The sequence below is a fragment of the Daldinia loculata genome (assembly GCF_022478755.1).
Source record: "Daldinia loculata strain CBS 113971 unplaced genomic scaffold F4817scaffold_91, whole genome shotgun sequence".
Lineage (NCBI taxonomy): Eukaryota > Fungi > Ascomycota > Sordariomycetes > Xylariales > Hypoxylaceae > Daldinia > Daldinia loculata.
The window spans coordinates 36,752-63,384 of NW_026054945.1; the positions used below are offsets into that span (position 1 = coordinate 36,752).

A 26,633-nucleotide genomic window follows, 5' to 3' on the forward strand; every position below is an offset into this window, starting at 1 on the left:
TCCATTAATATATATATATATATATATATATATAAGAGTCTTCTGGACGAGTTTTTTTTTTTTTTTTTTTTTCACAATGTCGAGTCCTCCGGTTCCTATCTCGCGAGTACTTAGCGTGATACGCTGATAAAATCATGGGTCGTCTCGGTATTTTTGCATCACTGCTTCTTGCAGTCAGCTTAAGTGAGCTACGCTTCCTAGGTATACGCTGACGATGATTTTACTGACACGGCGTAGATGTCCAGAAATGTCTCGGCCAGGCAAGCGCACCAACCCTGTACAAGGACAGCAAAACCGGCATCGTATTCGACATATGGACCGTACCGGATAAGGCCGACGGTTCTGGTAGTGTGTCGGCCTGGGGTGGTCTAACCTTCGGCGTTGCGCTACCAGAGAATGCCTTGACCGTTGACGCTACTGAGTTCATAGGATACCTGGTCAGTATAACAAGTTCAAATCCAATCTATCAGCACCCTAATCCTTATAACAGAAATGCGGCTCCAACGGCACAACCACGAACGGATGGTGCGGTTTTTCTTTCGGGGGGCCGATGACAAATAGCCTGCTTCTCATGGCCTGGCCATACGAAGATCAAATCTTGACATCGCTCCGCTTCGCCAGTGGATATACTAGCCCGGACATATATACAGGCAATGCCAAGTTAACTCAAATCTCGTCTACCATCGATAAGGACTACTATACTCTGATCTTTAGATGTCAGAACTGTTTAGTATGGGACCAAGACGGTGCATCAGGTTCCGCGTCGACTAGTGCCGGCTCCCTAGTACTAGGATGGGCTAGCTCACTTAAATCTCCGGGGAACCCGGCCTGCCCAGCGGATATTACTATCGACTTCCACAGCAACGGCCAAAGCATCTGGGGCGCCACCCTAGACGAAAACGCAGCAAACCCATCGTATTCAGAATGGGCCGCCCAAGCTACCGCTACGGTTACCGGAAGTTGCGGAGGAGCAACACCCACGACCACCACATCCACTACGACGTCAATTCCTACTGCTACTGGCATCCCAGTCCCGACCGGCACTTATGACTACATTGTTGTTGGTGCCGGTGCTGGCGGAATCCCTTTGGCAGACAAGTTGAGCGAGGCTGGAAAGAGTGTATTGCTCATTGAAAAGGGGCCACCTTCTTCAGGACGATGGGGCGGCTCGCTTAAGCCGGAATGGTTAGATGGCACTAACTTGACTCGATTTGATGTCCCCGGTCTGTGCAACGAGATCTGGGTCAACTCCGCAGGCATTGCCTGCACTGATACTGATCAGATGGCTGGCTGCGTGCTGGGTGGAGGCACCGCCGTTAATGCTGGTTTATGGTGGAAGGTATGTCATATGATACATTCACAGATACGGCGATACTGATGGTGAAACTTAGCCATATACTCTAGACTGGGATTATAACTTTCCCAACGGATGGAAATCTTCAGATATGGCCGCTGCAACCAAGAGGGTATTCTCTCGCATTCCTGGTACTGACCATCCTTCGATGGACGGAAAACGATACTACCAGCAAGGCTTCGAAGTTCTAGCTAGTGGTTTAAAAGCCGGTGGATGGTCAGAAGTTACCGCTAACGACGTGCCAAACCAGAAGAATCACACATTCTCTCACTCGCCGTTCATGTTTTCTGGTGGCGAACGTGGCGGGCCTATGGCAACTTACTTGGTCTCTGCTAGCAAGCGCAATAATTTCCATTTATGGACGGGTACGGCAGTAAAGAGAATTGTTAGATATGGTGGCCATGTTACCGGCATTGAGGTCGAGCCGTTCATAAACGGAGGATACACCGGCGTTGTCAATGTTACTACAGTTACCGGTCGCGTCATCTTGTCTGCGGGAACATTTGGGACCGCCAAGATCCTATTACGAAGTAAGTTACTTCAATCTCAGAAGCCCTCCTATGCTCTACGTTACTAACTACCTGCCTAGGTGGAATCGGACCGTCGGATCAGCTATCTGTTGTCCAATCGTCGACCGATGGTCCAACCATGATTTCCAATAGCTCTTGGATCAATCTTCCTGTCGGTTATAATCTGGAAGACCACACAAACGTTCGATACCCTGTAAATGGTCGTACCTCTAAATATGCTTACATCTACTTAGACTGACACTGTTATCACGCATCCCAACGTCGTGTTTTACGACTTCTACGAAGCTTGGGATAACCCTAATGTCACCGACAAGAGTTTATATCTAGGTTAGCTAGGTTTAGTTCTTGTATCATATAATAGGGCCGCAGCTGACCTGTAATCACAGATTCCCGATCGGGTATTCTGGCTCAAGCAGCGCCAAATATCGGCCCAATGTAAGTTGCTAAACCTTTAAGTCCACCAGTATTCTAATCCTGTGTAGGTTCTGGGATGAAATCAAGGGTGACGACGGTGTGGTTCGACAGCTCCAGTGGACCGCCAGGGTCGAAGGGAGTGCCGGAACACCGAATGGATGTAGGTTATCCTCATACCTTGAGGTTTGCACTCGTTAATAGAAGTAGATGCTATGACTATGAGTCAGTACCTTGGACGAGGTGCAAAGTCAAGGGGCCGAATGACCATCACGAAGGCATTAACTACTGTAGTCTCGACGCTCCCTTACTTACAGGATAAGAATGATGTCCAGGCTGTTATTCAGGGCATTAAGAACCTTCAAGCGGCTCTAGCAAATGTTGAGGGCCTCACGTGGACCTACCCACCATCGAACACCACCGTCGAAGACTTTGTCAATGATGTTAGTCGCGCTATATCATGCGATAAGAAAACAAAGCTGATAATTGTAGATGCTCGTTTCATACACCAACCGAAGATCAAACCACTGGATTGGTAAGTTGGCTAGCATCGTATTAGCACTCAATACAACGATTAATAATAATTCCCAGGAACGAGTAAGCTCGGAACAGACGACGGTCGGACAAACAGCGGCTCGGCCGTAGTTGACCTCGATACGAGGGTTTATGGTACCGACAACTTGTTCGTCGTTGATGCTAGCATCTTTCCAGGTCATATCACTACCAACCCCGCCTCTTACATCGTCATTGCTGCCGAACACGCCGCAGAAAAGATCCTCGCCTTGGCATCACCTAAGGCACAACCGAAGTTTGCTCAATGCGGCGGACTGCAGTGGACGGGCAGCTTCCAGTGCGCGGCGCCGTACACTTGCAAGTATCAGAACGAATACTACTCTCAGGTAAGTGTATCCTCTTCGACGTCCGTCATATCGAATACTGATGCCCCAGAAATAGTGTCTTTAAGTTACCCATGTATACCTACCTGGGTCTTAGGTTAGGTACCCAACTAGTTATAGTTAATTCCACAAATATTTATTTGGCGGCTTGATATGTTAGGTGAAAACCAGTGCCGTGATTGTCTTTTGCGAATGTTACGAAGCTAAGGCCGTGTGAAAATAATTGGCATGTGCTCTTTTGATATCCGTGCACGATATGCCGATCACACACCTCTCTCTGCCTTGTTGTACCAATAAGCATCAAGGTACGAAGTAGATTTGTATTACATTAGGTACCTGGGAGGTAATGTTCGTATGAAGACTTAAGTTTCAAGAACCGTATAACTGTCTATACCTACAATAACAGGTAATGATGTCAACCCTCACGTTGTATGTACTTCTACTATCTAGGTAGTTACCTAGTTACTGGGTACCTATCTAAAGAGGTACGGATATACGTATGTCCGGACTCCGCCAAGCGGGAACTATCCCTTACCCCTTAACCAATATCCATGGATTTTATTGGTTTTCAGGCTTCCCAAAACTAACCTCTCACCGCAAGCTGCCTATCAGCCCAATCAACATTTGCAGGAGAACACCGTCTAAAATGGTAGTTTCAAATGAGATCCAGGTTTAATGGCCAGCTAAACTGCCACGTCAATAGGGGACTAAGCAGAATAATATACGCTTCATAGATGCCTTACCATTCTCATACTTACATAGCTCTCTCACGTTCTAGTTAAAAGCACTCCCGCCCCGCACTCTGCGGCCCTTGCTACAAGTTACCCTTTTTGGTCACTATCATTAGAACAACGACAATATCATTGTATCATTATGCCATCCGATCTCACATCATGGATCCCCGGAAACAAGACGAAGAAAAGGGTCATCCGCGAGGCTCTTACGAGGACTATCGGGGCGGCCGCAGGGGCAGCAGCCAAGGCTAATCCAGTTGTAAAGACCATACAAGCAGGGTACAGCATTATGCAATTAGGGAATACGATCAAGAAGGCACATGAGACAGCCGGCCATATAAATGAATTAGTCCCTAAGGCCACGGAATTAGTCGGAGCTGCACATCAGTTCGTCCCTTCGATTCAGGTGATGGGCCGGTCAGTTTGCGACAGTCTGAAGCTCTTTGGCTATTTCAGTACCATCGCAACTACTGTTGGTATCGGGTCTAATATCATCTTGACCTACCAGGGAGTCCAGGCGCTCAACCTCATCGCCACTAGGCTCAAGGACATCTCAGATACCCTTGCAGCGCAAACTGCCCTCATGGCTCAAAGAGAGTTTCCCGAATTGGTTTATTATATGATCCGCGAGCGGTTGGCCCAGACCTCTCAAGATCCCGAGGTCGAACACTGGTTCTATGTCTTCCACCCAGACAACGATTGGTATCCCAAGTTCTTTCATCTTATCGAATCCAATCCACTTGATCCCCGGTTCTGCGGCTACACGAACCAGATCGACACGGTCTTTGTCTTTATGCTTGCAACACGAAGGTATATAGAAAAGAAGAATGCGCGTTCTCAAAAGCACGGGAAACCGCCCCGGCCAGTGCGCCTACATCTCCTCATCCCAGCCTACCAGCCTATACTTATTGCAGAGGCGCTCGAAATCCCGGATGACATCGGAGACTTTGTCATAGAAGGGCGCATTCATAATACTAGGGAGCTCGTCTGGTTTAACTTACCAGAGGACCAAAAACATTATACTATGGATATCGGACAATGGCTACCGCCCGAGAGAGGCTGGTGGTCCTGGGCTATAACAAAGTTCGGACTGAAGGAAACGCCGCCTGAGCTAAAACAGCGCAGGATATTAGGGACGAGACAGCGAGGACCAGAGGATAAGGATGAGAATGCTAATACTATTAAGGAAAATGGAGAAGATCATGATATCGAGTCAGACACCGCATTATCTAGGCGCCAGGGAAACGATGAGAAAGCCCGGGAACAGGGAAAACCACTACACCACCGCCAACGACCACAAGAGAGGCGCCGCCGTTAGGTTGGTACGAATATAAAAATTTTAAATAATTAAATCCATTTTAGTATATAAGCACATTTAGAAGAGATATCCTCGATCAATATTAAATTAAATCTTAGAAGTACCTACTTATCGTTTAAATTATCTGGACTAAGAATTATATATATTATGTCAGGGTTAATGTTAGTTTTACATATTGGAATCGAAGATACACCAGAAATTCTAGCCCCTGTCCAAGTTTCTTGAAGGACACCTACTTCGTATAATTAAAGAGATATATATTATGCACATCTATGTAATTATGGTGAATCTATAACGTGAGTTTGTAGTAGCCTAGTCCTCCCTTTAGTTTTTAACATAAACAACAGTTTATAACCAATCTTGGGAATCCTAGCCCTGACAGCAGATCTAGTGACGGAGAGAAGATATGCTAGTATTAAGGAAGCTTTTATTAACCGATTAATATGAATGCCATTTCACCTCCGTACATGCTAATGACCCCCTTGTTGATATTAGGCCGTGCATGCTACAACGCCAACCATAAGTCTAGGTAGTCTATCTCGTTCCCGAATCCGTATTTTTTGGGAAATCCGCAAAGAAACGAAACTTGAATTCATGCAGTTATTCGAGGTTTCTGGGTATTGAGCTGCAAGGACGTCGCCTCAACAGCAGGCAAAGCAGCTACGGTCCTTCTATGAGCCATTTCCTCCTCGATCTCAGCTTGGCGGTTCAGGTAGCTCAGGTAGGTCTGCCAGCCGACGGCAACGACGCCCGAAACGACGCTGCGGTACTCAATAGGGATGAAAGTGAAGGTAAAGGCAGTAACGGCAGGCCACAGCTTCCAAGCGTTGACCCAACTAACGGGAACAGTGCGGCGAATTCGGTCCCAGGTCTCGGCAAGAGAGTCCCCGGCTAGCAGCGCCTGAGCGCCGAAGAAGTAGCTGTTGAAAGTGGGCGTGAAGACGAGTTGATTGACAACAATCTTGACGCCAAGTGAGAGGATGTGGGATGGGTAGTTGAAGTGTCGGGAAAGCCAGACGAACCTAGATAGCGTATCAGTTCTGATGTTTGTCTTTGCCTTATTATGTATAGGTAGGTACCTATTATGCATATGTATTGCTGTCCAATATATACCTCAAGACATGGGGGGATAACGCTCTAGATTCATAACTAACTCAAAGGGGAGGACAAGGAAAATGAATAGAACTCACCAGAGGAAGTTCGGCACAGCAGATACGCCACCAATAACTAGATTCCTAGCAGTACGTTCAGGCACGTAGTCCTTGCCGCCTATGCGCTGCGCGCTAATATCGGCGACTAGATAGATGACGAGCGCGGAGACGATCTGCGTAGCCCAGGGTCTTTTCCGCTGGGCACGACCATAGGCTTCACCGGCGCGTGTTAGGGGGCCGAGTCTCTGCCACAGAGGTACGGGAGGAACTGGTGTGCTACCCACCGGGATCGGATCCCCGGTTGGCGGTTTTGGTTTCGCGGTCTCACCTCCGTTGCCGGGCTTCGGACCGGGAGTACTGGATTGGAAGCGGCGGGGCGCTGAGCGTGATAGGTGTCCGACGCGTAGGTGCTCTAGGCGATGCCGGAATATGCTGCGGAGCAGCGCGGATGTTGGAAGTAGCATGGTAGCTTAATTGCGGCGGGTGAACTTAAGCTGAGGAAAGGCGTCTAAAGAATATGTTCTAGTGGTAGTACTTTATTTGCACGCGTATGCCGAATGATCGACTTTCTATTTTTTTATTTTGTAATCCAAGTGTGAAAGTAATCTAGGTACTTAGGTAGAGACCGAACAAGAAAGAAAAGGAAAATATGTTAGGGTATCTTGCTAAACGAAGATGGAAAACTGTAAAGGGGAGATAGAAGATAATATCAACATATTAGACTCGTTTGCAAGATTTCGGAGTCACACGCTCGCGTATTGATACTCCGAGTGCGTAACGGCTTTGTAAGTTGCTACCCGGTTAGGTTTTAAAGTCAATGGCGTCGGATCCTACTCGGTCTTAGTCGGAGGTCCGAGGCTTAACGGGAATTCCCAACATCTTGGGAACTCATAAACTCCACCCGTAGCATTATCTTCAGCTACTATTACTAGAATAACTCTTCCAAAATATGCCGAGTATATAAAAACTCAGCTTTCTGATCGAATAACCCTTACGCCGTCGGTGCCGAAAACTGTATGATTTGCTCCAACCACCTCAAAGCGGTAGCCAGTGTCCATTTACGTGCTAATTAATCCAAACCGACAGGACCGAGTCCGACTCCACGGATATATGTGGGATATACAGATGTGGTTGACTAGTTACCTTAGGTAGTAATTAATCTAACTCACCACTCACATACCCAATCTGTCTCTGCGCCCTGGGTCCTGCGCCTGCTATATTCGCAGCTAATGTACTCTGGCTATCAACCAATTTCCGTTGCTCCTGTATTCTACTCTTGAGTCTTGCGTCTGCTACCTGGTCCAGGCGCTCTAATTCCTCCCTCTCCCGGAGTCTTATGCTGCTTAGCTGGTTTGCGTTGCCAACGCGCTCGCTGCCCACGTCACGCTCCCACTGGAGCATACGGCTTTGCTTCTGCGCTTCAACGGCAAGCTCCGCATCGGCGAGGGCCTGCGCGCGTGTTAACCCGGCGTGTGTTAGTGCCTCTTGGTGCTTGACCTCGGCCACGTGGCGTGCGCGTTGCTGCCGCATTGCGTTGTTGAATAGCTCTTCTTCGACACGCGCGCGGTCCTGTATCGCTGATAGGTCTGCGCTGTGCGCCCGCCTCTTGCGCGCCTCCTCTAGCTCCGCCTGGTTAGCCCAGATTTGCGCCTGCACTGCCGCTAACTCCCTGTTCCGCTGAATCGCGAGCGTGTGGTCCTCGTTATCCTTTCGGAGACGGGTTAACCGCGCCTTACGTTCTTGCTCTTCGAGCTGGATGTTAGTCGGCATGCCGATAGCATCGTCAGGCTGCGGACCGGAGTTGGAATAGTATACATCAGTCCCCCGATTCGCCCTTAGTAGTGCTAAGAGCTGTGGTTTGTGATCCGAATCTGGTAGCACGCGTTGAACATACATGGTGGGAGAGTAAGTGAATTTGCCGTCGTTAAAGTAGTTGAATGGTTTATTGATATATCTCCACATGTCGGCCCGCAGCAGAGTTTTCGTTGTGGTTAAGGGGTCAGTTGATTCGAGAGCTAAAAGGAGGACGGATTTCCCATCAGATTGTAGCGTGATATCAGATTCGCTCTGGAGGAGGAAATTTATCGCCTTTTCCATCGCCTTCTCTCGGCGGGGTGTCATCTCGCTGAAGTCAGCTGCGTGTAGGCATAGCTCGCCAAGTGCACTGCGTCCACCATGCAGAGGGCTCGGAAAGTCGGGGTCGTGTCTATATTCGACCAATACTTGCATGGCTTGCAGGTTAAGCTCTCGTGCTGCATTGTGAAGTGAACCATCATTTCTCGAAGCCCCTGCCGCTAGCAAATTGGACATTATGGTGATAGCCAAGTCACCGCCGATAGAAGATGCCATAGACAAGGGGGATTTCCCTGTCGCATCTGTCACGTCAACTTCAGCATCTGCCAGTAGTAGAGACTTCACAATGTCTTGCCGACGGCATTGTATAGCTAGCATGAGAGGAGTAACACGAGAGATAGGCGCTTCAAAGTTAACTTTAGCACCCCTTTCGATCAGTAAGTTGATAACTCCGCTACTGATTTTCTTCTGAGGTTGAATAAGGGCCCACATGAGCAGAGTAACAGCCTCTTCTTCCTCTATCTCCTGCATTACTCTGCACGTCGTCAATTGGTCATGATAGAACCCGGCATCTAATAATGCCCCGAGAATCTTCGTAGATCGTGGGAACTGGTTTAGAGCTTTGACGAGGATGGGCTCCGAACCAGTTTGGATGAACGCAACGTCCATCCGGCTTTGTCCATCACCGTATTCGACGAATAGCGTGATAAGATCATATATGTCATCTTCAGATGCAGAGGCGTCGAATACACGTGGTAACGCAAACGTTAGCGCTTGGGGGTTGGGATTCTCGCTTAGGAGTCTTTTAAGAAGATTGGGGTCTCCTTGCGCAGCCGCATTCTGCAACGCCTCTCCGTGGTTGTAGTTGACGTCGGCGCCGTGTTTGAGAAGTAAATCCACAAAGTCGTTTGCTAATTGCGTATGTGTCTCGATGTATAACCCAAGTACTGTGGCGAATGCTGATCCAACTCCATCGCCGGCAGCACCTTTCTCTAGCAGGCATTTGGCAATCTCGTAGCCTCGACCAGATAGCCACGACGAAACGCGATCGGGTGCAAATGCCTTACTAAACACCAAGGAGGTGTCCTCGACAGCGATTTTAGTATCTAAGAGCTTGGAAAATGCTGACGGAGATAGCGTTGTAGTCGCGTCAATTAAAGTCTGGCAACCATCTGCGGTAGCAGAAGCACGGTAGTTCACAAGCAGCTCGATAAGTCTTTCATCGGGATCTTCTTCATTGACAGCACGGTTCAGAGAAGAATGGAGAGCGCTGGGAACAGGCCTTCCTGCTTGGAGAACCCAATTCATAATGGCAAATCTCGTGTCTCTGCTTAGATCCCAGCAAGCATCCATCGCGCGGACCAAGGTGTGGGAAGATGGTCGTTTCTGACGCCCACCAACCTCAACAATGCCTAATAACATCTCCAAGCTACCCAAAAAGGCGCTCCTCGCTGCTTTTTCGACAGCCTCTCCATCATTGTAATCGGGACTCGCTCCGTACACCAGCAGAAGTCTGACGAGATCTTTCCCGTCGTCTCCATACCTCCCAGCTGATACGAGTTGAGCATCGACCACTTCTCCAGAGACTCCCACTTGCAAGAGCAATTTGAAGATCTCTGCTCGCTTCTTTAAGTCTCCTACTTGCGTAGCGGCTTGAAATCCTCTCTGTAGCGTTTTTTGGGCGACTCTTGATTCGCCTGCTAGCAGCATTGCGAGGACCTCGACTGCCCCTGCCTTGCAAGCTTCTATGATGGCCTGACCGTCCTTATGTTCTACGCTGCCTCCATTCTGTACTAAGATGGTACCGAACTCTACGTCGCCATCGGAAGCGGCTGCTAATAGCGCATCCGATACTACTTCTCCCGATGCGCCAGCTTTTAGTAAACTGATAGACGACATGCTTCTCGATCTTTTGTTCTTGCCCCTCGTTGCCTGGGCAAAACTTGTGTTGAGAATCTCAACGGGGAAAGTCTTCTTGCCTAGAATCAGCTCTACGACGTCCTGCTTTTCTCCCTTAACAGCCTCGATCAAAGCTAGGCCGTCTCGGGTATCTGCACGGGCTAAGAGAGTATTGATGAGCGGTATGTCGTCTGGATAAGTACTGACGGCAAATACGAGAGCTCTATTCACTTCGGTTGCCGGTATACCGCCTTCTAGGATTTTTTGCGCGAACGTCAGTCTATCCATCAATTCACGAATGCGAAGGGCGTGAGGCATAGCAAATGCCATCGAAGTAGGGGTCGGAGTGGCTGTGAACAAAAGCTCTACCAATTGCATGTTTGCCGCGGCTACTGCTCGACACAACGCTTCGGCATTCATAGCATTGATATCAGCACCGTTTGCTAGTAGGACTTTTATTGAAGAGAAATTTTGTTCGTGCGAAGGTACTTTCAAAATAGCCAACACTTCTTGTAAGAGTAGCCTGGTGGCCGTATCCTTCGACTGCGTTCGGCGTAATATCACATCTAGCTTTTCGGTTTTCCCTGTGGACATTGGAAGATTTCCTATGCTCTTTAGACCCCGTTCTAGGCTACTAGCATTGGGCTGCCCCAGACATAGAATCATTCCTAGAATTTCCGAGTCGGAATGTAGCGCGGCACGCTCTACAGCTACCCCTTCATTAACATTGACATCCGCATTCCCTTGCTGCAGCAATATTTTAAGTAGTCGTTTATCTGGCGGATCAATCTGTATAGCTGCCTCGACAGCTGCTGATACTTCAGGTCCCCCCTGTGATGCGCCGGCTGTTAAGAGCATGTTGATCATCTGAAAACGTATCGAGCCTTCATCGACATCCATAGCCCTAGGAATCGCTCTGGCTGCTACCTGGATTGTGGGCTTGCTTTTGAGCAATCGTTCTAAGAGTCGGACATCCTTCTGTGAAATAGCTGCCGTAATAGTGTGGCCTTCGTTAAAATTTACGTCTGCATTATAGCGGAGGAAGAGTGCGATGAGCTTCTCATCTCGGTGTGGTGGCTGCTCGTCGATGGCGTTCTCGAGGGCCGAATGAACCGACGGTCCAGTAAGTCCAGCTCTTAAGAATAACTCCGAGATCTGATACCGCCCAAGGGGGGGTAGATTCCGCACGCTAGGGAAGATCTGAGCGAGAGCAACGGGGTTGGGCGGCTTATTCGAAAGAATCAAGTTCGCAATAGCTACGTCCCCTTTCTTCACGGCGATCTGCAACGCTAGGGCACCTTTATGGTCTGTCGACGCAGTCTCATGTCTCTCAAATACCATGCTTCGCGGACCTTTCCGAATATCTTTAGCCCCGACGATTTTACCTTCGGGAAACAGCGGCGTGAGAAGTATTTTAACCGCCTCGACATCGCCGGCTTCTACTGCGTCAATTAGCGCCTCGTCCAAGGGCGCTCCGGATGCACCTTTGCGAAGTAGCAGATTAAGGAGCGAGTGACGTTCTTCAAATCTCAACTTTTTTGGCAGAAGCTCTACGCACTCAGACGCGTAATGAGAGCTGAATTTGGATTTCCCACTTAACATAACCTCTACCAAGTCGACCTTTCCCTTTGAGACAGCTTTGCGAACAGCGATCGCATCCTGGTATTCGATTGATGCACCATAAGAGACTAAGAGATGCACCATTTCGAGGAAGTAAGTGGCGCACGATTGCACCAGAGCTTTCGATACCAGATCACCTTCCGCCCCGGCGCACAACAAAATCTCCGCCATGGCTATCTTTTCGTTGGGGTTGATGTTTTGGTGACTCATGAGCTGATCAAACGCCTCATTAAGGCCGGGTTGAGCTGGTGGCTTATTACCGAGAACAATAGCGAGGGCGATATCTCTCCGGCCGAGAGCTACAGCAGCTTTCAACGCCGCGGCACTATCGTGGTTGCCGTCTGCTGTCGACTGGCCGAGGTGCATTACTGTACCCAGGCACCCAACCCTCGCTGCCTCAACCATGGATTGTGATATCCATGATAATGACGGCCGTCCGTCGGATCCCAGAATAAGCGCGACTAGATCGGGCTGGCCTCCAATGGCGCATACCTGTCGAAATGCATCCTGTCCGTCAGCAGTCTGAGCTACACTCGCGCCATATCTTATGAGAAGTGCGACAATCGCCGCGTTTCCATCACGAATCGCAGTAGGCAATGCGGTATCTAGGCTTAAAGCATCGGCGTAGGGCAAAAGAACCTCGATCATTTCATAATGGCCGTTCTTGACGGCTATTTGGAGCACTTGGCTGCGTTCGGCCAGATCGAGACTCTTTCTTCTGCTTAATAAACTAGTTCGACTCTTCTGCGCCAAGTTGAGGTTCCCTCCGGCTAGATTTAACTTGAGTATTAGGCATTCGGCAACGCCTGGTGATCCTTGGTTGGTAATATGAGCCACGAGGGTGTTGTAAATTTCCCGGTATTCCCACGTCTTCTTTTTTGTTGTGAAGGCACGCGAGATACTCCCCTTTGGCTGGTGACCTTGGGATTCGCTGATGCGCTGTCTCTTAAGTAGTTCTTCTGCTATAAACTCATCGTTATCTGTCCGGTAGGATGGCGGCTGATCAGGCCTCGGCAAGGGTGACGGGGGAGATCGACTAGTTATACCCCATTCTTCGCCCAGCGCTTGGAGTCGCGTTTGCTTATTTTCCTGAATATAAGTGCGCTCCATGCTATAGACGAGACTAGGCACGTAGCATTAAACGAGTGAGATCTTCTTTTAGGGAGACACAGGAGAACACTACTCCCTGAGGATGTCAATGTTGAATTAAGCTACGAGCTTAGTCATGAATGCAAATGCACCCCAGTAAATTTAGAAGATATCTATTTAGAAGATATCTATCTCATAGCCTCTTGGTAGCTATTCTGCACTAAAGGAGAAGGATGAAGGCAGTTGATAAATCGTGGCCAACGATGTGACGGATAACGAAATTAGGTGGCGGAAATACAATTCTATGCTTCAATCAATGTAGATAATTGATTATTACCTGTTTACCTAGAACGAGGCAAACGAGTGATAATAAGAACGAATGCGATGTCGAATAACTAAGAATAAAAAGATACGAGTAGTTAAAAGAGAAGAAAAGACATGGGATATTTCAGTACGCCTCGAAAGTATGAGACACGCCAGGGCCCAGGAGAGAAAGAGCTTAAGCCACATCCAGGGGTCTTGAGTGGTTCTAACTTCTACGGAGCGGGAAACATGTGGAGCTAAGCTGCTAAAGTAAGGTTCTTATAGGTACATTCAGTACCTACCTATTCAGTACCTACCTGTATACCTTAGAGATTTAGATGCCACAGATAGTGGCTGTGAAGACGAGGTCCATCATAATATTTCCTGCCATCCCTGCACTGCCTTGGTCAATCTGCGATTAAAAAACATTTCCGTCATTTCTCCATCTAACCTCGTCTAATAGTAACCTCGTTTAACCTCGTCTAACCTCGCGCTGTCGTGAACTGCCACGCATCCCTCGGTCTCTGATTCGCTTACCGGCCTGCCGACCTGCAGTATGTGGGCTGCCGTCGCGTCCAGGCAGTAACACAATTATTAGTACATGTAGTAGCAATCTGCAGTTTGCTGCGTACTATGCTCATGTTGCCCAACCGATCACCCTCCTCATGGTGGTAGCGAGTACGACAAGTACGTTGATTCAACAGCTGATTCGACACCGTCTTTCTAGACAAGCGTCTTGGTAGATGGGTAGGCAGCTCGAAGCGTAGAGTGGCTGTGCATACTCTATTTATCGGGTTGAGGTACGTAACCAGAATATCGTGGGTTGTAGAAGTCTTGGATAAACGAAACTGCAGGGATATCATAGACGACAAGGCACAATTCACCACGTATGACAAATCGGGAAACAGCTGGGTTACCCTTGACTGAATGGGAGTGCATGATTCATGTTCGATACAGCTTGATGTTATCATCATCTAGTGGTTGTGGTTCAGCTCGAGCACGACGCTCGTAAAATCTTCGTCTGAATACTAACGTAGGTACCTATACTTCCATCACTATCTCGACTCTTTAACATTATTCACCTAACCTGTCAACGGGAGGCGGTTCGCGTTTCGGTATCAAGGCGGAGCTTTCGTCTATTCTATTGGTAAACGCGCAAGGATCAAATTGCATTGCCCAGTCAAGTTAAGTTGCTAATCAACTCTCACCAATAATGCGACTCGGGGTAATTATCTGCTCACGTATCAAGAGGTCTTACCCTTGACGCCGGCTAGCAGCTCGGCTGGAGGCTCCTGTCGGTATCCCTTCGGGTTGTTCGACACCCATCTCCATAGATCCTCGCATGCCTTCTCCATGGTGAGCTCTGTCTTCCACTGCAGTTCCTCGTTCGCCCGCGTCGGGTTGGCAGTAAGATCTAGCACATCACCCTGTCTTCGTGGCACTACCTCATATGGTAGGTCGCGACCGACAACCTTGCTGAATGCCTTGATGATCTCGAAAACCGTGCTACCTCTGCCAGAACCCAGGTTCCATGCCTTGACGCCGGGCTTGTGTTCACGAAGATAGTTTAACGCAACTAAATGACCCCTTGCAAGATCGACGACGTGGATGTAGTCGCGGATGGCAGTTCCGTCTCGGGATGGATAGTCTACGTAACATTTTTATTAGCGTCTTCTATATCATCAAAGTTTTGGGACTAAACCTAGCTTACCATCTCCGAAGACCAGAATTTTCGGTCGATCACCAGTCGCAACTTTGCCCAGCAACGGCAGTAGGTTATATGGTACGCCTTGAGGATCCTCGCCCATAATACCGGTGGGGTGTGCACCGCACGGGTTGAAGTACCGCAGGTTGGCGCCATTCCATTGCTCAAACGGCTTGTCGGCCTTCTTCAAGTTTTGGCGCTGCGCACCGATAAAGTCCTCGATTATGTTCTCGACAATGGCCTTAGTTCTTCCGTAAGTATTTGTAGGCCCAATAGGGCAGTGCTCGGGGATGGGAATCATGTTCTCGAAACGAGTCGCGTCACCGTAGACCGTTGCTGAGGAGGAAAACACTATGTTGGTAACATCATGCTTCTTCATGGAACCTAAGAGGGAGATAGTACCACCAACGTTTACGCGGTAATACTCGAGAGGGATCTCGGCAGATTCGCCGACAGCCTGGTTCGTAAGTCAGCGGCATGGCATGGGCGATGGAGAGTTGGCGAGCTTGCCTTGAGCGCGGCAAAGTGAATGACGCTGTCGATTTGGGGATGAGCAGCGAAGACTTTGTCGAGCTCATCCTGCTCTGTAAGGTCAACCTTGTAGAAAGTTGGTCTCTTGCCGGAAATGAGCTCGATGCGGTCGAGAGCAACCTCGGACGAATTGTATAGGTTGTCTACAATGATGACCTCGTAACCATGCTCAAGCAGGGCAAGCGTGGTGAAGGATCCAATGTAGCCAGTGCCACTGTGTGCGCATGTTTATTAGCATGAGCATATAGCTTAATTGACGGCTTGTCTTTGTTCTAAGATGTAATAATTATAAAGGAGGTGCGCGAAAAGGGCGAAGAGGTATGTGAATAGATTCAAAATAAACTTCACTTACCCGGTAATCAGAACGGTTCCTACAGCCATCTTTAAAAGTTGAATAGACCAATTGATGGGATGAAAAGGATAGAGGATACGAACCACAATACAAATCGAGGCTTATAGAGGGGCACCTGTTTATAGAGGGGGGGGAGAAGAGGGTGTGCGATTGATATGCGATAGAGTCGCGACTTTTGGGGATGCGGCGGTCAACAGCCATCTCCATTTTAAAATCGGAACGAAATTGGAGGGGTTGCGGTTTGCCCCTCCTTCCCATAGATGTATTTACAGTAAATGAACCGTATTGGGACTGTAGAAGATGCTGTAGCCGGGTTAGAGTTGCACAGTATGAAGACATTGGAGGACATGGGTTATTAACCATTAGTTAGTCGGTAGTCTGTTAGAAGTTATCACACAAACAGGTCAGATCAACGCTATACATTGTGTCGCCATTAACATGGATAATGTGACTGGTAATTTACTGATACCGCATAAGCTTTTTGTAATGACGATGCGTCGACGATCTAGGAGCTACTATGTGGGTAATTAATATGAGATATGAGATACGCTTATCACCAACAGGCGTATACAGTTAATCTAATAGGAGATAGGATCCAAAAATAAATTCTAACGCTATTAGGATTAATGTAAAGGGAAATCCAAACCGTTCGTCTGGACTCTGGATCAGATGAAAAACCAAGGATCAATGATTGAACTACACAGGTAGGTACATGTACCTACATGTAGGTATGGAATACAGGTAGGTCCCTAATGTACCTAATTCACCCCACTTGCTCCATCCGGCCGGGAATGCTAAGTGGTACCTAAGGTAATACCTATACAAATGTGGCTTACGCGTTTAGCGTTTACGTGTGGCGCCGTGAATTATCAAGCCCAACTTTTTCGCTGTACCCGATTATTAAATTGTTACCTAAATAGGTTGTTCCATATGCGCGGCGCGACGCGACCGGATAACTTCAAGCTTGGAATTCTATGCATGTTGGAATTCTGATACCCCAATCCCCTTCCTAATCTATTCCCAATCTTGAAATATACGATACGATTAGTTATGAATTATGTCGTCGGCATTTTGACCAATACGCCAAGTCCATTCCAATCGTCTCTTTGACGATTCTAGTCACACCAATAGAGATACTACACAAAGAGCAAAGAAAAGCATTGTGCACCTCATGCTCAAAGCCGTCTACTCAAAGCCGTCTTCGGAAACTTCATATCAAGTCTCTTCCTAGCTTAACAACTCCGGCCCGCAACCTTTATGCATCCAGTACTACACCTACAGAGTGTCGCCGGACCCGGTAGACTCCCGCCCTTGTGCGCTGTAGTAGCTCTAGTAACTCTAGTAGCCCTTAACAAAGCATAGTACTACTTTTGCGCCCGGACGCTTTCAGCTTCACATCATCGCGCGAGGTCTTAGGTATTAGGCAAGGTGGCTAGGACAACGGGAGAATGACCAGATCCAGATCCATTCATCTACATCTACCTCCATCAAAAAAAGGATTCATCAACATCACATTACTCCTTCATCTTTCATCGTGATCCCTCAGATCAACCAACCGTCTCCGCGATAGGCTAGTTGCGTATGATCTGTGAAGTGACTTAACCTATATTTTGAATTCCGGGGTAGGGGTGAGAGCTTAGGTACGTTCTAGCAGCGCAATTTTTCATCCTACCTTGTGAGTTCTTATCATTTCTTATATGAGGAGGGCCGAGGTGGTGAATCATGTTATATTTCACATCGTCCCATTCGAACTCGCCGCGTTGACTCCTTCACACATAAAGTATCACGCATTATTTCCTTCTTATACTCTGCTAATCTGGTCCTTCTTAGCATTCTCGCCGGGATCATTCCGGTTTAATTTATCATGTCTGGACGTAGCACTCGTGCGAGAAGTCGTGCTACCGGCACAAGTAGCACCCCTAACACTGCGCGCCAAAAGTTCTATTCTGAACCGCCACCAGCAGATCTTCCTAGTCTATATCCAGTTCATGATGGATCGTATGGCGTCAATACGCATATAAACCTCGACTCTGCGAAGAGGGGTCGAGGTAGAAAGGCCAAACCTGGATTCGTTAATGAGGATGAGGAAGATAAGCGCTTTACCAGACGAATGAATAGTAAAGACGGTAAGCGTTTTACTATGGAGAATGATCTCAAAAGAATTGTCGGGGAGACCGTCGAGGAAGCCGAAAAAGACAACGGAGTCGACGAGGGAACGAATATTGAAGAACCGGAGCTGAGGTCAAGTATGGCTCTTGTGGATGATTCCTATCAACCGAATACTCAACCGAGCGTCCAGCAGTCTGCTCGATATGAATCCCAGACCCAGCCCCAACTTCCGAACGAAGGAGATGGCAATCATCAAGGCGAAATTGGAAACCAATACAACAAATACCAATACGATCCAAAGCACGGGTGGAAACCACGCACCCAACGTGTCGACGACTACAAGGGTCCTGGTGTTACTAAGCTGGGCCGGATGTTCACGGCCAAGGGGAAAGACAAGCAGAAACCACCGTATGCTCCTATTCAGTATAGATCCCCTGATCCTGAAATTCTTATCCACAATGCACATACATCGGCGCCGTCTCCATCTGAAGGCTCTTTCTACGGAGTTCCAACAGGGCGAGGTGCCCCCTTTCCCTCTACATCATTTGTTGCTCCTGCACGCGCTCCTATACGTCTTGACTCGTCAAGGAGCTTCACTACCGAGAATGTATTGTATAGTGACGCAACGCTCACGACACCCTTAAGCAGAGTCGACCAGGCACCTGCGCCTGGACTTTCGGTAAACGAAACTAAGCCTATTTCTCGCGAGGGCGACAACTCTACGGCCCAGAATACGGGGTACACAGAGATTCCGAATGGGAACAATCTCACGACCTTCGTCTCTCCTCCCGCTAACAACAATGAGCCTACATCCTTAGGGCCTGAAGAAACTCCTAACGAGCCAGGTTTGACCCCAGCTCAATGGCAGAGGGTGGAAAGTCTCATCCGAGACATGCGAACGTCGCCACGGCACCCACATTTCGACGCGGCTTCCGCTCCTGCTTACACATTAGACCATCTGACGCCGCGAGAAATCCGGGCGATAAGGGCCTTAATACAGGACATGGGTAACGATCAGGCGACGACGGCAAAAATCATGGCCGAGTTTGACAGAGTTACTAAGCGCGCCGAGCATGATCAGCAAGCAAAAGCGTCGAGGAAAGATTACGTTGCCAAATATAACCATTCAGTCAACTCCAACGTTAGAAACAATATCCACGATGAACCTGCCGTTAATAGTATTCCCGACGGAAATTCCTCCAATGCGGCTGATAACAACACAGTCACAAACACTGACATAAATACTAATAGTGGTCAAATTTCCGAGGAGAGTTCTCGTCCGGTCCAGGAGATGGAAGACCTGAATCCTCTCGGTAACGAGTCCAATAATGCTGGTGAATATGAAGATGTAGCCGAGGACGGACGTGTTAATGACGGGGATAATCAATTTTTTACCAACGATGCCGTGGATGATTCATCCAGCGACTCAGGCTCGGATTTTTTTCCTCCTATCAAATCAGATTTAAATCGACCTAGAAGGCGTCGTACAGAACGAAATTACGCTCGGAAGCGTCGCTCATTGTTTAACTGGACGGCACTTGGAGGCCCGAATGCCTGGGTGAGCACGGTCTTCGTATTTCTAACCATTTTATTCTGGGCCTGGCTTCTATTAACTCTTATTGGCGGAGCCTCTACATCATCACGAGATGATGTCTTTTCTGACACCGGCGCACGATGGCCTAGTTGGGATAGTATGAAGAATAACCTTGGTAAGATTATACCTTCAAGGATCAGTGGGGGTGGAAATAATATTGATATCGAGTCGGGGGATACGCAAACAAAACTCGTCAATAACCTCACACCAAAAATCCCTGATCAAGTTTTCGTCGAGAAGGACGGAAAGGGCAAGTTTAAGATATCACAAGATTTCTGGCACGCTCTACGAGACTTGATTAGGGAAGATGATATCATTCTGACTTTAGAAAATGTCAAAAAGGCGGCCCCGGAAATCTCGAACGCGCACTGGCTCGCGATAAAATCACGTTTAAGCAAGGACGGGTTCGGGTTACAAACTGGGTCAAACACTTCCTCGGGAGAGCATGCAGCACCAGTTGATAAAGCATCGTTCCTGCGGTCCTGGGACCACTGGGTGAGTCAAAATCGGGAAGAATTGAAGAGAATGGTGGGTGGGGTTGCCGTCTCTAGGGAAGAGTTCATAAAACTATTCCGAGGCGAAATTAAATCTTACCAGCAAGAAATCCGCAAGGAGCTCGTAGCTCAGGATGCTCGGATCAAAGAGCTCGTGGATACCGTGACCAAGCTCCGTAATTCTGCTAAGAATACACATGGAGGTTTGACCGAAAAGGAAGTCAAAACCATCTGCGATGGGGCAATACGGAAAGCTATCGAGAACGCTAAACTCGACGCCCTGGCCAGCGGCCGTATACGCGGCCACGCGAATGATATGCTCATAAACCAGGTCAACTTCTTCGGCATGGGCTCCGGCGCAGTCATCGATCCGAATTCTAGCTCGTCACCCTGGGAACCCCCCAGCGACTACTCGTCAAGAACTAAGAAGTGGTACAAACGTGACGGCTACATGCCCCAGCCCCTATCGTCTGCCGTAACCTCCTGGAGCGAAGAAGGCGAATGCTTCTGCGCCGGGAAGACCGTCAGGGGGGTACCGCAAATCGCCAACGCGATTGGGGTTATGACAAGCCGCACCATCATCCCACAGCACCTAGTTGTAGAGCATATCCTGCCCGGCTCAACACTAGACCCGGGCGCGATGCCCAAGGATATCGAGGTGTGGGCGTATATCGAAGAGGTGACGCTGCGTGACGAGGTACGCGCCTTCTCGGCGAGTCAAATGCCCATCCCACTCGCAACCGAGGCTACCACGGGACCGGAGGGTTTTGTCAAGATTGGCCACTTCACGTACGAACACAGGGACTACGGCGATGGCGTTCAGATCTTTAAGATGAGCAGCGAGCTTACGCGCATGCGTGCCGCTACCAGCCACATCATCATCAAGGCGGTAACGAACTACGGCGCGGACCATACGTGCTTCTACCGCCTCAGACTATATGGCGAGGTCGTAAAAGCGACGTGGGGGGTGGGCCGTCAAGAATAAGGCGTTCGATACGTGCCTAGGTACTTAATTTGGAGTCATCCCGTGGGGAAAGGAGGCAGCAACAGCAACACAATCACGAGATGAGATCGCATAGGCGAAACTGAACAAGGCGGACACGCCGTCACAATAGACGGGTTAAGTTAGTTCATCTAACCAACGACCCAACAAGAAAGCTTACGGAGTTTTGGTATCGATTCTTGGTATTTCGCATGAACGGCAGGGAAGAAGGGCTGACGATGGTCAGAGGGATTGATGTGATGATACCAAGCTGTAAATAGGTAGATAATCTTTTGCTCAATTTTAGCTTTTATTTTTTCCCTTGATGTTTTCTCTCGTCGATCATGGAGATGTGCATACGCACTTTGATACTCTGGTTAAGCAAATACTATAAACAGGTAGCTGTCTTGATCTATTTAAATCCACATGATTGCTTTGAATGACTTCGCCCTTGAAGGCGGCGGCTGTTTTCAAGTACAGCATGTTATTTATGACGGAAGGGGGGGTTAACAGTAAGCCTTTGAATATTAATTCCGCTACATAAGATCCTTTAAGGTTGGACATCATTTCTCATTCTGTCCCGATCAACCCCTCATATATAATCAGCAGCCCGTCTTGTATCACCCGTAACTAACAAGCCTCTCTATTCCCTACACCTACTAGATCCATAACACATAAGAGTCGTCTATTACGTTTAAATCAACCAAATCTCATAATGAGCGCATCTGCCTATCTATTGCTTCTCCCAGTAACTCTAGAGAAAGTAAGCGGAGATAAATATCTATAAGGAGGAAACCAAATAAGTAGGTGAGTAACCAATCCTCCCTTTATCTAACCAACCCGTCCGAGCAGCTCGGATCTTCGAACTTTCCTGTCTCCGTGTAAGAGTACATATGTATAGACATAGGCCTGTGTATAATACCAAAGATGCTGCCCTTAGTCCACCGAATCGTGTTTATCATCACTAGGATTTCGTGCGAGCTATCCGCTATTTTAAATTGTAAACCATAAAAGAGACAGCCATCCCGATGTTTGCTTACCTACTTATTCTCCTTATAAGAACATGATAACACTATCGATCTCTACCTAGCCTCTCTTCTCTATCTTCCGTTAACTCATACGCCGGTCGAAAGTGTTGCCCGTCTACTTTGCTGCTAGACCCTTTCCCGCCCTCCTTTAGCGCCGGATTTGGGTGCGTATCGTCTATGCCGCCTAGCGATGTGTATCCCATATCGTAAAGTGGGCAGTATGGAATGTCTAGAGCTCGTATAAACTAATCCCTCATTTTAGTATTTGTCCATAAGCTAACTAGTGTACTATATTATTCCGGTTTAAATCCTAGCCAAGGAAACTGCCGAATGGAAGGAAGAACTAATAAACAACAAAGGGAAGAACTTACACCCCAAACCTCGCGATAATGCCAGTCGATGACGGGGTGTACGCGCATGAAGCGAGGCCAATCGTCATCTGTCTCATCGAAGAAAGTCAGGGCTGCGCCGTGTGGATCAGTCCTCCTCGTTCCGACAAACACGGCTTTGACCTCGGGGCGGTCGCGCAGGTATTCAGTCAAGGCAGGCTTCATGGGCTGGTTCGACGTGGTGAGATCGAGGTGGTAAACTGACGAGGTCGTCGTGACGAATTCATCTACCTCAGCAAAGGGGAGAGGCGGCCGAATATAAAGGGCTTGTAGTCGGTGCGGGAACGGCAGAGGCGAGGAAGATTCGGGTTGGGCGGCTGCCGAGGACTGTGACGAGGATGGCTGTAATGAAATGGATGCGGGGAGTGAGGCGAGAATTAGTATTAATAGGACGAGGCAGTCTTTCCCGCCATTATAAGATATAGATAACTCTTCGGGTCTATCGCATTGCGGTTAGCTCGGGGAAATTGGAAGAGAAAGGAAAAGAAAGAATATTAAAAGGGGGATTGTGCACCTATATCGCCGTAACGCTTCGTCTATAACACCTCTTGCGATAATTATTTGGTTCTTCACGGAATTGAGGATATTATCCTCTGTGGGTGTATCGAGAAAGCTGTCCACCTTAGCCTTGAACCTGTGACATAGAACCTCGAGCTCGTTGGACGTCGTGCCGTTCGTACGGGGATGGGACGGAGCCGACCCGTTCTCAAGCGTCGCCATATCCGTCTCAGTATATTCCGGTTATCTACTATTCTATTCTCTCTAATTTGACAGTTGGTAGAGTTATATGTCCTCGAGGCTGAGAACGGCGGGAGGATTATTGTTCATGGAATGTCGCTTGCCATGCTACGCCTTAGGAGCCTTAGGAAAAGGTCGTCTTTCTCATATCGGACCGAGACGACGGGGACGCAAAGAACTTATGGTCTGACGAAATTATATGAGTAAGGGTAGACTAAAGGTGGGACCTCGTTGTCGCGGCTGACGAGAGCTGGGGGTTGAGAGTTGATGATTGAATGCGACGTTCCTTACAGTAAGACGACTTGACAATTTTATGGGTCAAGGCAGCTAAAGGTCCCCTCCTTTTTGTAGGTGGGAAGGTGAGAAGGGGCATGGAGGGGTCGCGGGGTAGTATATACCTAAAAGGAGGTATGTACCTAGGTACCTAAGGTTGGTACCGATTACATTACGGCATGGTATAAATGTCCACATCCATGTGTTACCTAGGTACCTGCTTTATGAGCTTATCGATAATCACCTCCTGCTACATACATGTATTACATGTATGACTGCGCTGGTCAAGTTTAGCTTGTGATACCCTTAGAACCTTTGAAACCGCTAGAAGCAGTTACTCTAACCCAAACAACTTCGTGGAATTGCAATCGCATCGTCCTATTTAAATTATACCTAAATACATTAATAGGTACATCAATCGAGCCTTCAAACTCTTCAATCTTCGAGCAGTCCTGCAGCCAACGCCTCGTAATCCTCCAGGGTATCTGGTGCTTCGCCAACTTCGATAACTTTTCCTTTGCCCTTTCTACTCTTAGCCTTCTGTCTCTCGTCTTCTGAGTCGTCTTGGAACCACTTCTTCGCTTTCTTCTTCGGACGCTTCTCTTCGGACGTTTCGCTACCACTCCTTTCCTCTTCCCCTTTTCCTACCATCGGTAGAGATGCCATGAGAGCGAGGGGATCTTCCCCGTCGTTGCCACCCGAGAGTCTGGGCATGCTACCCATCGCCTCATCATTTTCCATTGCCTCCCGAGCTTTCCGTTTCTCTTTCTTCTCCCGCCGCCTGTCCTTAGCGAGCTGCTTATCGCTAATATCCGCTTCCTTGACCTTAACCGCTTCATTCTCCACGAATTTCTGTCGCTGAGCCTCTGCGGATCCGTCTTGTATAAAGTCTTCTTCGCCCTTGATTCTGTACGGATGATGCGCCACCCCCTCATCGTCGAATACCACCTTATCTCCCTTGCCCTTGAATTTGAGCATCTTTTTCTTAGACTTGAGCATCTTTTCCCTGCGCTTAGAATCCACCACGAATGGCTCTTCGCCGCCAAGACCTGTGATAATCTTCTTTCCGGGAGCCAGTCCATTGCCCTCCTCGGCCTCATCCAAGTCGTTTCCTTCTAGTACTCGCTTTACGGAAAGGAAGTCTTGATCGTCGTCATTGTCATCGCTCGCCCCTCGCCCCTCGTCGCCAATCATTTTGTTGTAGTGACTTGTTAATACGTCTTGGTTCGTCCTCTCAAACATGCGGTCGTACTTCGTCCGGATTTCGCCCTTCTTTCGCTTTTTCCTTTCTTCGTCGAATTCGGACTCCGAGTCGCTAGACAACCCAGCACGAGGCGCATTCTTCAACTTCTTCACATCTTCACCCTTCTGGAATCTGATTTGCGGCGCACCAGGCAATCCCAAGCTAGCAGCATACGCATCTAAATCTAGTTTTTTCAGGTTGAAGATTTCCTTGTCTCTCTGTAAGTGAACAGAACGGGTGTAACTGATAAAGGCTTTTTGCCCAAGGTACTTTAGATCCGGATTCTTGAAACACATATCCTGAATCTGGTTCTTGATGCTCTGCTTCTTCTTATCCCGTACATTAACTTTCTGTATGGGTACTTTCCTCTGCTCTAATCGCTTGAGCATGCCTTTCTCCTCGCTCGGGTCCAGAAATAGTACTGCCTTTCCATCTCTTTCGTAACGCGCAGTCCGCCCAACTCGATGAATGTAGGTGTCAGTATCTTCAGGACAGTCCATCTGTACTACCCAGTCAACCGCAGGGAAGTCCACACCACGCGCGACCACATCCGTAGCAAAAAGGCAGGAATATTTAGCCGCGGAAAATCTCGACGTAATCTCCAGCCGCGCCACCTGCTTCTGCCTGCCATGTAAATGTAGTAGCGGGATACCAGGTTGTAGATGGCGAAAACTCTCATATACGAAACGAACTTGCTTTCCCGACGACAGGAATACAATCATCTTACTCTTGAGGTTAGCTTTTATAAAGCCATATAGAGTTTCCATCTTTTCTGCTACGGGCGTGATAAGGTAGTGTTGTGTTAGCGTCGTAGGGGTCGCGGCAGCGGCAGCTTCGTGGACAGCTACGTATTCGGGATCCTTTAAGCTTAGCCTTGCCAAATCCGAGACCTTCTTGCTTTGCGTAGCGCTGAACAACATCGTCTGCCGCGATTTGGGAAGATGCTCTACAAGTGCATCCACAGCAGATTGGAATCCCATATCCATTATTCGATCAGCCTCATCCAAGACTAGTATCTGTAGATTGTCGACATCGAATCCGGCCGTCTGATCTAGATGTTGTAACATACGGCCTGGGGTACAAACTAGAATGTTCATCCTCCCCAACCTTTCAGCTTCTTCGCGTAGACTTTTGCCTCCGATGACCAAACCGGCGGAGAAGGTATGGTATCTTCCAATCTTGCGCAGCACCTCAAAAATCTGTACGGCAAGCTCGCGCGTAGGGGAGATAATCAGAGCTCCTAGTCCGTCGTACTCGGTCCATTGCGCGCGGTAAAGCTTCTCGAGGACGGGAACTAGGAAAGCAAGGGTCTTTCCGGAACCGGTCTTCGCGGCGCCGAGAATATCGCGACCCTTTAAGCCAAGGGGAATCGCTCGGGCCTGGACATCGGTTAAGTTTTGGAAATGCGACGCTTCGAGGCCAGAAGCAGTTGGTTTTGAAAGTGGCAACGTTGAGAACTTGGATGTATCGTCAGACTTTAGGTCCTGAAAAGGAAAGAAGAAAAAGATTCTGTCAGCTCTATTCTTCGAAACGACATTTCAAGAAGAGTATCACTTACAAGCTCGTCTACGGCATTTTGTAGTTTTTGGACATCTTCCTGATCCCGTTTCCTCTTTAACGACTTTGTATTTTCTTTGTGTGACTGCTGCTTTTGTGGCGCACGATTCCCAGCACGAACCGCAGGCATTGCGATTTTCAATTACCGATGACTTATAATAGAAATCTAAACTTCAATGTTGGACTTGATGCACCTTGTAACTTGTAAATCTTGGAAGAAAAAATTGGACTTGGCGGGGATTCTGCCTAGACTCTTCCGT

General features: G+C 48.3%; 9 protein-coding genes across 9 annotated transcripts; 3 read left to right on the forward strand and 6 right to left on the reverse strand.

The window, feature by feature from the left end:
- Positions 1-134: 134 nt before the first annotated feature.
- F4817DRAFT_320876 (carbohydrate-binding module family 1 protein) lies at positions 135-3,258 on the forward strand (the record flags this gene model as incomplete). Its single annotated transcript, XM_049301230.1, has 12 exons — positions 135-183; positions 238-437; positions 491-1,339; positions 1,392-1,884; positions 1,944-2,065; positions 2,118-2,211; positions 2,271-2,319; positions 2,367-2,458; positions 2,506-2,738; positions 2,788-2,830; positions 2,887-3,194; positions 3,250-3,258. The coding sequence occupies 12 exons, from the start codon at positions 135-137 to the stop codon at positions 3,256-3,258; spliced, it is 2,541 nt and encodes an 846-aa protein (XP_049154083.1).
- A 432-nt stretch (positions 3,259-3,690) lies between these two features.
- On the forward strand, positions 3,691-5,346 carry F4817DRAFT_353143 (uncharacterized protein). Its single transcript, XM_049305315.1, has one exon. It carries the CDS (start codon positions 4,065-4,067, stop codon positions 5,241-5,243), a length of 1,179 nt encoding a protein of 392 aa, XP_049154084.1. The 5' UTR covers positions 3,691-4,064; the 3' UTR covers positions 5,244-5,346.
- Positions 5,347-5,479: 133 nt separating this feature from the next.
- Positions 5,480-7,203, reverse strand: F4817DRAFT_305011 (uncharacterized protein). The gene is made up of 2 exons (XM_049299838.1): positions 6,434-7,203; positions 5,480-6,265 (listed from the first exon to the last, which is right to left on the reverse strand). Exons 1-2 carry the CDS (start codon positions 6,856-6,858, stop codon positions 5,836-5,838), a joined length of 855 nt encoding a protein of 284 aa, XP_049154085.1. The 5' UTR covers positions 6,859-7,203; the 3' UTR covers positions 5,480-5,835.
- Positions 6,942-13,258, reverse strand: F4817DRAFT_305149 (uncharacterized protein). The gene has a single exon (XM_049299840.1). It carries the CDS (start codon positions 13,094-13,096, stop codon positions 7,550-7,552), a length of 5,547 nt encoding a protein of 1,848 aa, XP_049154086.1. The 5' UTR covers positions 13,097-13,258; the 3' UTR covers positions 6,942-7,549.
- A 519-nt stretch (positions 13,259-13,777) lies between these two features.
- Positions 13,778-14,625, reverse strand: F4817DRAFT_305051 (uncharacterized protein). The gene is made up of 3 exons (XM_049299839.1): positions 14,587-14,625; positions 14,412-14,519; positions 13,778-14,352 (listed from the first exon to the last, which is right to left on the reverse strand). Exons 2-3 carry the CDS (start codon positions 14,451-14,453, stop codon positions 13,912-13,914), a joined length of 483 nt encoding a protein of 160 aa, XP_049154087.1. The 5' UTR covers positions 14,454-14,519; positions 14,587-14,625; the 3' UTR covers positions 13,778-13,911.
- F4817DRAFT_362317 (UDP-glucose 4-epimerase) lies at positions 14,623-15,995 on the reverse strand (the record flags this gene model as incomplete). The annotated part of the gene is made up of 4 exons (XM_049306520.1): positions 14,623-15,026; positions 15,090-15,540; positions 15,594-15,828; positions 15,967-15,995. The coding sequence occupies 4 exons, from the start codon at positions 15,993-15,995 to the stop codon at positions 14,623-14,625; spliced, it is 1,119 nt and encodes a 372-aa protein (XP_049154088.1).
- Positions 15,996-17,318: 1,323 nt separating this feature from the next.
- Positions 17,319-21,319, forward strand: F4817DRAFT_305203 (uncharacterized protein). The gene is made up of 2 exons (XM_049299841.1): positions 17,319-17,606; positions 17,797-21,319. The coding sequence occupies exon 2, from the start codon at positions 17,831-17,833 to the stop codon at positions 21,146-21,148; it is 3,318 nt and encodes a 1,105-aa protein (XP_049154089.1). The 5' UTR covers positions 17,319-17,606; positions 17,797-17,830; the 3' UTR covers positions 21,149-21,319.
- Positions 21,320-21,651: 332 nt separating this feature from the next.
- On the reverse strand, positions 21,652-23,642 carry F4817DRAFT_353157 (adenine nucleotide alpha hydrolases-like protein). Its single transcript, XM_049305316.1, has 4 exons — positions 23,077-23,642; positions 22,545-23,001; positions 22,186-22,418; positions 21,652-22,133 (listed from the first exon to the last, which is right to left on the reverse strand). Exons 1-3 carry the CDS (start codon positions 23,280-23,282, stop codon positions 22,218-22,220), a joined length of 864 nt encoding a protein of 287 aa, XP_049154090.1. The 5' UTR covers positions 23,283-23,642; the 3' UTR covers positions 21,652-22,133; positions 22,186-22,217.
- A 269-nt stretch (positions 23,643-23,911) lies between these two features.
- On the reverse strand, positions 23,912-26,621 carry F4817DRAFT_353159 (DEAD-domain-containing protein). Its single transcript, XM_049305317.1, has 2 exons — positions 26,375-26,621; positions 23,912-26,300 (listed from the first exon to the last, which is right to left on the reverse strand). The coding sequence occupies exons 1-2, from the start codon at positions 26,501-26,503 to the stop codon at positions 24,009-24,011; spliced, it is 2,421 nt and encodes an 806-aa protein (XP_049154091.1). The 5' UTR covers positions 26,504-26,621; the 3' UTR covers positions 23,912-24,008.
- Positions 26,622-26,633: the final 12 nt, after the last annotated feature.